The 12,394-nt window shown below is 34.4% G+C and overlaps 1 protein-coding gene across 1 annotated transcript; it reads left to right on the top strand.

Moving 5' to 3' along the window:
• The first annotated feature begins 401 nt into the window (after positions 1 to 401).
• Positions 402 to 11,205, top strand: LOC133199684 (transmembrane protein 178B-like). Its single transcript, XM_061335558.1, has 5 exons — positions 402 to 740; positions 6,611 to 6,718; positions 6,927 to 7,064; positions 9,100 to 9,200; positions 10,176 to 11,205. Exons 1-5 carry the CDS (start codon positions 524 to 526, stop codon positions 10,482 to 10,484), a joined length of 873 nt encoding a protein of 290 aa, XP_061191542.1. The 5' UTR covers positions 402 to 523; the 3' UTR covers positions 10,485 to 11,205.
• Positions 11,206 to 12,394: the final 1,189 nt, after the last annotated feature.

The following is a 12,394-nucleotide window of genomic DNA, read 5'->3' on the forward strand; positions in this document are numbered from 1 at the left end:
GCTGAGGCGTAGAGTCGTGAGTCAAGATATGCCTCATTTTTAATGTTACACCCTTTTTCAAAGAAGCATTTTAAGTATTTAATGCGACGGAATTCAGGGATGGCTTCGGAACCACACCTTATATTTGGCTTGACTTTTGAAATGTTTTAATAACATAATTGGCGTTGAAATTAAGACAAACTTACGAACCGTTTTGACTCTTTAACGTTCACATTTGATAAAGTTTTGAGAAATTGTTTCAATAATAAAAAGCAGCGCTTTTCTACCTGGTTTTACCTTTAGCAATGGCAGCGAATATATTATTATGTCTCCATTATGCGAAATCACTGGTCCGGAACTTTTGCAGGCCCACAATGTAAACTGATCAGTGAACAAACAATATATGGATTTTCTTCACAGTCTGTGAGCTCGTTCTGTAGTGCCTATTTTTTCGTCGGACCCTGCCCTGTTTTTTCTTTACCTCGGACCAGAGGTTCGGTATTTTATAGTGTGAGGGGTCGGGTATTTCCCTGGGAGGATAAATATGAGAACGAGCACCTGCGGGACGGTGATGCTGGTGTGTGCCACCATTCTGGGGCCCATCACCATCGTTTTTCTGGCCGTTTCGTTTGCCACAGATCACTGGCTGGAATTTAAGGTGGCCCGGGACAAACTCACCAGTCCTTCCGAACCCAACAGAGTTACCCACACAAGATACAGGGGTCTATTCAGGGAATGTTACCCAGGAAACGATACAGAATGTAAGTATTTATTTTCAGGGATATAAATAGACCTTGTACACAGGAACAGGTATTTTTTTAAACATCGCCCCACCCAAATAATGGCCGATCTTATGATTTCTTTCTGAGGTTTATTCCCAGGAAGATTCTATTTCAGGAAGTTTTCGCGGATTGAAGAAAATTTGTGGATGGTATTTTGATCGATTTAATTCTACTTTTACCTGTAATTCGATATAATTCCGATCACGTTGTACAGTGTTAGTGTCGCCTCATTTTTTTCTGCAAAGACATGTAATAATTAATACCATCTAGTTAATTGTTCATTTTATTATGAAGTTTCCCTTGGAGACAATGAATGCATTATTTCTGGATTTAACACCGTAAGAATATTTTTAAAAAAAAAAGAAAAAAGAAAGAAAAAAGAGATATATTAAGGTGTGTTATGTGTAAACCCAATGTTTTGCTGAGGTAAATTCACAATAATGAAACAATTTGTGATAAAAATAACATTACCGAAAAAGAAAAAAAACTTACTCGCTGTTTGATGCAGGGGAAAAAGTTGTTCGTTTGGCCTAGATAACCATATTCACGGTCAGATCGAATTTCCGAGGTGTGCTTGTGGAATGTCAAAGATGAGTGATTTTCAACAATATTTCTGTAGATTCCCATTGAACGAAATTCGTGTCCACTATTAACTTCCCAGTCATTCCCTCTACACTAACAGATTGGAGCAAAGTAATGAACGTCTTAATTTTCATCAAGAGGCAATGGGCACATGGAAATATTCTTATATTGTATACCTTTTATTTTCACTGAAGCATAAATAATATTCACAGTTATTGACAGTGCTGGGACCATCGTTGTTGAAAATTGCACAATTAAATTATTTAAAGTGTGTGTTCCTAAAACTGTAGATGTATATTTTTGTGACAGTCTTTTTCCCCCCTGATTTGCATAATGTAAATTGTATATTCATAATTAAGTTGCCCTTTCTAGACCAGTCTAAAACTTGTGTTAAATTACCTTTCATGTTTTCATTTTTCATCCATACAACTTGAACACAGGCAAAATGATTCGTTGAATAGATTTTGTGAGGTTTTGTCGCACAGTGTAAAAATTGTTGACCTACGATAAACATGAATTTCCAATATTAATATTCTGACAGGGAATATGCCACATTTCCAATTCAGCTCTAAATCAGCTTGACACTGTAAAACAAAAGTTTACATATACAGGGTATATTATCCCAATTGATATAAATCACACAAAAGTACAAAATCAGGTTATGCTAAACTTTAAAGAAGGAAAATTGGTATTTTAGCTGTGAATATATGTAGCATATTAAAAATTTACTTGGAACTAAGTTTTAATATATAGATATAATATTTTTAGCAGATATCTAGACACATTCCTCAAATAGCCCGTACAATGCAATAGAAAATGTTACTACATGATCAACAAAATGCAGTTATAACTGCCAATTCTTTCAAGAATGAATTGCTACATCCTACATCACGTATGAATTAAATTAAGAGTGTATATGAGATGTAAACATGAAAAACGCATTCGAGAGGTTTCTTGTATTGAAACGAAAGATTATGAAATGACAAAACATCCTGAGGCGGGACAATTTAAAAGCAAGCAAGGTGTTCATTAGTTGTACACGAGGTTCGGAAACCATTGTGTTTCTTTCTCACATTGTATATTTATTGGCTAAATAACTCCCGTGAAGTGATGCATCAGTACTCGCAAGGGTTTAGTCTTTCTTTATAAATGGTCTCAGCCAGAAGAAATTAAATCGACCATCCTTGCAAGAAGATCCGACCGTATAGGGCTCAATGACCGGGGGACTCGAAAAAATCGGGAGAAATTTAATTCTTGAAATAATGAGAAGCATGGCATAACGTGTTATATTTTTTGTTAAGTAGAACAGCAATTTAAGAAAATCAATTGAAATGATGGCTATTTGAAAGTATAATACTTTATTCTAATAGTATATATTCGTTCGTGATGTATGATAACGGGGTGTTGTCCATCAGTTTGTCTTGAGTCATATATTATAATAGGAAGTTTGAGGCCATGGTACATTACAGGATAGTGGGCTGTTTGAAACAAAAAAGGCCAAAATGGCCTAATTTTGAAAGATATATACATGTACTTGTATTCATATGATTGCACACAAAACTAGGTCTAGAATGCTTATTATGAAGTATGGGACCATTCAACTTTGTCAAAAGTCATTAAGAAGAAACTTTAGAATTTTATTGTCATCTTAATTCCTGTTAACATCTATTCTATCTTGCATGTCAGATTAAGTATTAAAATAATAAAATAACAAGCCATCTTCGCGTTTGGAATGAAAGGTGCAGAAGCCCACAAGTAGTGATCCCATTTTGAAATTATATGGCTATGTACGGTAACATTTATTCTGAATGCACAATATGTTCCAGCATTGATAATAAAATTATGATTAATTGTTAACTTTTGTATCTTAAAGAACACCCGGAATTTTCCAGGGTAAATACACTTAAATTACATAAGCTTACTAAAACCTGACCCACTTATCTGATTGTGATGTAAATTTCAAGCATAACAGACAAATCCTTTTAAACGCGATTTGTATTCTTTTAATCTACGTTTGATATATATGTAATACTTCCTTGTTGACATATAGAAACAGTATATTATTTAGGTGCTTACCTGTAATTTGTCTTCCTGGTGGTCGTGTTGAATGATGTGAAACTGAATTGTTTTGTTTGTTACTTATATGCACCTTTTGTTACAGGTGTAAAGACATTTAAGCTTCATATTTCTATTATTTAACAGACTACCCTTCTTTAGACACATTTAAAAAAAAAATAATATTCAACCGGGGCAACAACGATACAGACATGCAAGAAAATGCAGTGCCCCAAAGACGGAGCGTATACAGATTTGTGCACTCGATCTCATTTTAATCAATACGAAGTGATAAAGAATTCATAATAATTCAAAAACTTGTTTTTTAAAGAAATTCATGAATTTTAAGAGTGAAAATTTGCAATATCTTTTAAATACACACAAGAAGAAAAGCCGCCTTCAAAAACTTCTAATTGAATATAGTACTATTATACCATTTTCTTTAAAATTGTTTAATGCTTTTGACTTTTTAAAGTTCTTTGTTAAAGGAATATAAATAGTTCCGAAGTGAATTTTTCACAGGAAACTTGAGACCACCTTTAGAGATAGTGAATTTTGCTTTGCTATTTGTTTTAAACCTTGCTAATCATGAATATAAAACAGTAGTTTCATTATGAAAAATGCACCGCAATATGAGAGTGTACTTTTGCACAACTTTCACTTATTATAAATGCCAGTCATCTTAAGAGAGGCAAATGTATTGTTTCCAGACCGAAGTGTCATCTGTTTGAAATGGGCCTACTTTTCCTAGAGGATGCATATTGTTTTGCCCCACATTTCCTACATTAAAAAAATGTGGAAGAGTAAGAGAGAAAAACGTGATTTCTCTTCGTCTTAAACTGTTCCAAGGTTCTTCATCTCTAAACTATTGACCAAAGTTTAAATAAACCATACTGGGTCAAGACTGATATAACCTTTATTGGGTCAAGACTGATATAAACCATACTGGGTCAAGACTGATACAAACTTTATTGGGTCAAGACTGATATAACCTTTATTGGGTCAAGACTGATACAAACTTTATTGGGTCAAGACTGACTGATATAAACCATACTGGACCAAGACTGATAGATATAAACCATACTGGACCAAGACTGATATAAACCATACTGAGTCAAGACTGATATAAACCATACTGGGTGAAGACTGATATAAACCATACTGGGTCAAGACTGATATAAACCATACTGGGTCAAGACTGATATAACCTTTATAGGGTCAAGACTGATATCAACCATACTGGACCAAAACTGATATTATAATAAACCATACTGGACCAAAACTGATATAAACAATACTTGATCAAGACTGATATAAACCACACTCGGCCACGACTGACATAGACCTTGCTGGACCAAGACTGATATAAACCATACTGGACCAAGACTGATATAAACCATACTAGACCAAGACTGATATAAACCATACTGAGTCAAGACTGATATAAACCATACTGGGTCAAGACTGATATAAACCATACTAAGTCAAGACTGATATAAACCATACTGGACCAAAACTGATATTATAATAAACCATACTGGACCAAAACTGATATAAACAATACTTGATCAAGACTGATATAAACCACACTCGGCCACGACTGACATAGACCTTGCTGGACCAAGACTGATATAAACCATACTAGGCAAAGACTGATATAAACCATTTTAAACAAAGACTGCTAAAAACCATACTGGACCAAAATTAATATAAACCATACAAGGCCAAGACTGACATAAACCTTACTGGACCGAGACTGATATAAACTACTAGTATTCTGGACCAAAACCGATGTAAACTATTCTAGACCAAGACTGACATAAACCATACTGGACAAAGACTGATATAACCCATACTAAACTAAGACTGATATAAACCATACTGGACCAAGATTAATATAAACCATACTGGACCAAAACCGATGTAAACTATTCTAGACCAAGACTGATATAAACCATAATGGACCAAGACTGATATAAACTATACTGGACCAAGACTGATATAAACCATACTGGACCAAGATTTTCCTGAACAAAGACTGATGTAAATTATACTAGGCCAAGACTGTTATAAACCTTACGGGACCAAAATTTTCCTGGACAAAGACTGATATAAACTATACTGGGCAAAGACAGCATTAAAGTTTGGTGTGTTGTGTAATGGACTTAAGGACCCTCTATACACTAGAGGAAAATATTTTTTGGACATTGATGAGATTATAGTGTGTAAAGGTGTAAGCATTGAGCTTATCTATCACATTTTCAACAAAGGTTGCCTTACATTTACCCCCAGGAAAAATGTTCGAAGACAATGAAGTACTGATGAACATAAATCACTGTTGTTTACTTAAGTGGGTAAAACACCTGCAAATGAAGTGTTCTATCTATTCATCTTGACCTATTAAAGTGTTATGAATGCTTGATTTCATCCCAAATTAAGTAATAAACTGTACATTTCAATTTATTTTATTCTTAATCAAAGGGCAGATCACTCTATCTGCATAAAAATACCACAAAATCAGAACTCTCTAGTGTGCAGTGTATAGAGGGCTCTTAAGAGAGCTATGTACAGTGTATACCTATGTACTTTCAGTAACAACACTCGTTTACCCACATGTTTAATTTGTTATCGTTCCCGGTTATTAACACCTGTATTGGACGATACCTATCAATAATTTATAAGTAATATACAGTGTAACAGCTGTAAAACCGGTGATCGATTTCAACCTAAGTAATGAACAGATCACATAATTCCATATGTTCAAAAGAACCCTCTCTTTATATATATATGAATAATTTTTGTAAAATTCTTAAGATTTAAGGTTCTTCTGTTCTTTTATATATATTTTTTTGATAATGACTTTCTAAATAAGATATAAGTTGTAACTGAAATAAGAACAATTTCAATCTACTTAGGGGTGCAAAATTCTTCATCCTAGTGAGAGGTACATGTATCTCTCTCTTATCGGAGGTTCTTTGAACATCAAAAAATCAAATAAAAATGAAAGATCTGCTTATTTTGGCAACATGCTGGTAGGCCTGAGAGTATTTGATGAACTTAAACAAGTATTTTGCGTTCTGAGCAATTTTGATAGCCTAGGGATAATTAAAGTAAATTATGTCAAAAAATACATAAATATACTTGTATATAGTCCTTACTGTTATGTATGTCTGGTGACGATTTGACCAATCGATCCTATTTTTTCTTTTCAGTTTTATCGACAGAAACAGGTGTTGTGGATAATTACTGTTTTAACATAGATTACGAGGTGCCAGAATCATCCACGTCCAACCCAAGTACCGAATACCTCGCCAGAATCCGTAAGGGAATACACATTAATAAATAACTGTGCATATGAATGCATAAGAACGTCCTAGCTTGAAATATGATAAAATAATAGCTACAGAATTTGAAAATATTGAATAAAAAAACTTGGAAAGTTCAATAAAAAAAACTGAATGTGAACTTTTAATTAAGAATAGATGCTGTTTTGCCTATTACGGTTTTGGTTATCAACATATGTTTCAGACCTTTCTCGTTGTTTCTTGGCCTTTTACGTGGTGGCGCTGGTAGTCTTCCTGTTGGCCTTTATATTTGGTTTGGTTGTCTGCTGCTGGAGAAGATCTAAATGGGCCTATATCGCTGGCCTGTGTGCTTACATAGCAGGTAACGCGACAAATGAATGCTAGATTAGACTGAAGTATACCATTTTAGCTAACATAAAACCCTGATGTACATTGCTATTTATCAAGGATTACTATACTATTGAACAATTAATTTTACATATGATCATATACATGCATCGGCAGCATCTAGACTGATTCTCAGAAATTGCGTTTTGTCAATGTTGAAGTAAAGGTAATTGTCCAATATTAATATGACTGCTATCACTGAATGTTTCGAAAATTGTTGATTAACAATGATATTTACATTATCTGTATTTCAAAAGAGACATATTCATGCAGGTTGGCTGGGTCAGTTTTTAGCTCACCTCAACGAAGTTGGGGGAGCTTATGTAATACCCTCGGCGTCGGCGTCGGTGTCGGCGTCCCAGGTTAAGGTTTTTGGAGCAGTTTTCTTTTCAAGTACTTCTATGGCCTATATTAGTCAGAGGTGCATGGAGGATGCTTCTAGTGTGTTTTATTGTACCAGTCAAGGTTTCAGATGCTGGAATTTCAGCTAAAGAATGACCAGGTTAATGTTTTTGGAGCAGGTTAAAGTTTTTGGAGCAGGTTAAAGTTTTTGGAGCAGGTCTCATTTCCAAGTAACTATTAGCCCTATATTGACCAAACTTGCATGAATGATACATCTAAGGATGCACATTACTGGACTTGCTTCGGATGCTGGATCTGACCTACATTTTCCGGATGAGTGACTAGGTTAAAGTTTTTGGAGCAGATGTCATTTCCAAGTAATTATAAGCCTTATATTGACCAAACTTGTATGGATGATACATCTAAGGATGCACACTACTGGACTTGCTTCGGATGCTGGATCTGACCTATATTTTCCAAATGAGTGACCAGGTTAAAGTTTTTGGAGCAGATGTCATTTCCAAGTATCTATGAACCCTATATTGACCAAACTTGCATGGATGATACATCTTAGGATGTACACTACTGGACTTGCTTCGGATGCTGAATCTGACCTATATTTTATGGATGAGTGACCAGGTTAAAGTTTTTGGAGCAGATGTCATTTCCAAGTATCTATGAACCTTATATTGACCAAACTTGCATGGATGATACATCTAAGGATGTACACTACTGGATTGCTTCGGATGCTGGATCTGACCTACATTTTCCGGATGAGTAACCAGGTTAAAGTTTTTGGAGCAGATCTCATTTCCAAGTAACTATAAGCCCTATATTGACCAAACTTGCATGGATGATACATCTAAGGATGCACACTACTGGACTTGCTTCATATGCTGGATCTGACCTAAATTTTTGGGATGAGTGACCAGGTTAAAGTTTTTGGAGCAGATGTCATTTCCAAGTAACTATAAGCCCTATATTGACCAAACTTGCATGGATGATACATCTAAGGATGCACACTACTGGACTTGCTTCATATGCTGGATCTGACCTAAATTTTTGGGATGAGTGACCAGGTTAAAGTTTTTGGAGCAGATGTCATTTCCAAGTAACTATAAGCCCTATATTGACTAAACTTGCATGGATGATACATCTAAGGATGCACACTACTGGACTTGCTCCGGATGCTGGATCTGACCTACATTTTCCGGATGAGTAACCAGGTTAAAGTTTTTGGAGCAGATCTCATTCCAAGTAACTATAAGGCCTATCTGAACCAAATTGCATGGATGATGCATCAAGGGACGGACAATCTCAAAACTTGCTTCGGATGCTGGATTTGACTTACATTTTCTGGATGAGTGACTAGTTTTAAGTTTTCAGATAAGTCTATTCCCAAGTAACTGCAAGCCCTATCAGACCAAAATTGCATAAATGTTGCATCTAGGGATGCACACTCCTAGATTATTAGTTTAGTGTTGGACTTTGCCTTACTTAAAGACAACATTCGTTGAGGTGAGCTCTGTAATCTCTGATTACCTATGTTTTTCCCCTAGTATATATACATAGAAAGTTAGAAACTACTAGTATATTGCCTTACAATAAGACAGCAAACAACCATTTTCATATGTCTAATATCAGTCTGTTGGTTCTATCTCTTACAGCATTCGCCACGGCAGCAGCCATAGCGTTTTTTCATGGAGCTGAATACCTTGAGAGGAATAAAATCGAAGACGATCATTCTTTCTACTCAAAGTGGTCTGCGGTAAGTTATTTTAATTTTTTTTTTCATTTCACAAGAGAAAAACAACTGTGCTCTCATTAAGTTAGGGTTAACACTTAATTTTACTCAAAAATCTTGCATGGTGAACATATACAATGTAATCACACATTTGTTGTTGATGGAAATATTGTGGTATACTAGTACTACATGTATATACATTTATGTCAAGGTCAGGAATTGACTTATACATGAATGGGAGATTGAACAGTGTAATATTTTAAACATGAAGTAAATAATTCCAGTTCCATTATACTTAACCAGGGCTGAATCATTGTTGAAAAAGATTTTTGAATGTATTGATACAACATATATTTCCAGAGTCAAATAATTCTGCATAATCGATTATCCTTACAGAGAAGAGAAATGCAAATTCAAATATATAATTTAACACAACATAAATGACTAAAGGCAACTTGTACCCAGCTAGTTAGAAGACATTTCAGTTGAATATGAAATTGAATGACTGTCCAGAGATTTCTAAGCGTACTTTTATGTTTAAATGCATTTTTTAAATATAGGAAATACTTTTAGAAACCGGTTCCCTCAAGAAATTTGTACTTTAAGTGAATTAAAAGCTCAAATTACTCTCTCAAGGGTTTCCACTTCAATTATAAATTTAAATGCACGGGTCTGTTTGCTCTAGCTGCATAGATAAATGTCTTGTCTAATTCCAGTTATTATTCAAGACATTCTGCAAAACTTGCTCCCATTATTTGATTCAATAGATACAAGTACCATCAAATTAATTCAGAATGATAAATGAATGCAACTCAGAACACAGAAACTTACTTTGTAATCTCTGTTCAAAATTTATTGTATTATTACTGCATATATTTAACTAGGAACTTTACACACTATTTCATGCAGCATTTCGAAAATTAATTACATGTATAATATTGCACTTCTTAAACCACTTATTTAAAAATCGTTTACAGTTTAAGTTTCTTATTTTTACAGAGCTTGCAGAATGCAACAACACGCTCCTACGGCTGGTCCTACATCCTAGGATGGGTAGGCATGATCCTTGCCGCGCTCTCGGCAACGTTTTACTCAGTGGCTGGCTGCTACATAGGTGGTGAACGTTATGATGACAAAGAATATCTGGAAAAGAGGCGCGAATTTCAGGAGACTCAAATGGGACCAGATTATTATTACGGAAGACCTTATCCACAACCTGCCATGATTGGTCCATACGTATATGACATGGAAACTAGACGCCCACTACCGGCCATTGGATACGGTGACCCGTATGTGTCATGGAGCTAAAATGTAAATGGCATAGGCATTTTTTCACTACTGCATATCTTCTAATACTTTAAAGGTTTGTTAGAGCTGCTGTCAGAATATATAGTGCTTTAAGCATTATATGGGGAATAAGTTTTTGAGAGTTGCGTATATTGAAGATCTCTACTGCCTAGCTGCTTGAGGTTCAGTATTTTAGAAATAAAGCACATATTGAGGAAAAGGGAGATCTCTGAAGCCTTCATGTTCTACAGGAAATAAAATACTCTCTTTTTTCAAGAATTTTGTCTATAAAACATAATCTTTCTACCATGAACTTCAATACATATTTACTACAATTATACACATAATTTTACTTTCGAAGGACCACTTTTGTTGAGGACAAACGAATCGTTTATCATCTGACAAATGACCAAGGTTGATTGATTTCTCTTTTTTAATGAATAAAACTACATATGAAATACATATTTCTACATCAGACACCAAATATTTACATTTGTATCATTGAATGCAAGAGGTGCTTAGAAGGATCTGTGACGTCAGTGTATGACATAATGTAAAATGCTCAGAGAGAGGGAGATCACTCTTCTTTTTTCAGTATATTATCATTAAGAATCTTTTACTATTCTATATATTAGCATTTATATGTATATATTGCAATTTATCATATGTATAATTATATATATGACGTATCTTGAAAATACTGTAAAATATTTACAATGAATATACTATTTTCACAGTAAAATCTTGTTTTTGAGTTATTCTTTCCGTTGGACTATCATTCTGTACAGATCTAGATGGTTCGAGCTTACTAATACGCGAGTTTCGAGATTGTAACTCTCCTACGAAAGAGCGCAAAAAGTATCCATATCAGCATGGAGGTGGGACAGGTTCAAATCTGCATAAATAAATGAACGATGGCTAAGCTTTTAAAATTCATTTAATGTTATAGAAATTTGATCTAGTGCTAAGCAATGATCATTTTGATAGTTTTATAAAGCTGTACTATACATATTTACAAAATTTGCTTTCAGTTAGGATACTTGAAAACGGAAGAACCGTCATAGTCTTTGTAAGAAAAATAATTCTTTGATTGTACAAACCTTTTCTAAAATGTTATTGGGCTCTTTGAAGTTATTATAAGGGAAAGAGTAATTCAGAAAGCCAACGTACAATGATCACATGCGTGTGTATTTTTGAGATCCATATTTCTTCCCTCGTTTGATAAGTTCTTATGCACTGATATTTTCTTTTGTTCTGATTTTTATTTTCTTTTGTTCCGATTTTTTGTTCGTAGAAAAAATGGACGCCTTTACTTTAATTCGGTAATTTTCGGGTTGAAGACTTCATACCGACAATTAGTTACGATGTGCACATGGATGATGTAATGTATCCAATATATAAAAAAAACAAAACTTCCCTCCGTAACGAAGGAGCGCACCAAGGGAGATAATCTCGAAACTTGCGTATTGCAAGACATAACTACACACTATTCTTAGTGCAATGTGATATTCTATGAACAAACCTTCTTAAGGTAAAACTTCTTTTCAATAATCTTGAATATAACATCTAAATCTCATGTTTGTATAAACACAAGTAAATGAAAAAGTTTAGGTCGCGAAGTTTTATTTTCCATTCAAAGTTTCTCAATATTGTCCTATAAAGTGAAAAATAATGTATATTTATAAAGGAGATGGCAAAAAGATTTCAAAGAAAATTGAACATCATAGAAATTCTACAATTTCTTTATGATATAGAAATTTGATATATGCGTCATTTACAACCAAAATAAGTCCAAAAATATATACCAATCCATGCATCCAATTTTTTTTGTCTCCTTTGTCCGAATAGGTTAATGTCCGAGTACCTCTCCATTCCTTAAAAGTAATGGAGCCGAGGTCCCTAGGCCCTTATGAAGGAATTTTACTTCGAGG

The sequence above is a fragment of the Saccostrea echinata genome, unplaced genomic scaffold, assembly GCF_033153115.1.
Source record: "Saccostrea echinata isolate AGI-Se365-2 ecotype Australia unplaced genomic scaffold, CSIRO_AGI_Sech_v1 ptg000002l, whole genome shotgun sequence".
Classification (NCBI taxonomy): domain Eukaryota; kingdom Metazoa; phylum Mollusca; class Bivalvia; order Ostreida; family Ostreidae; genus Saccostrea; species Saccostrea echinata.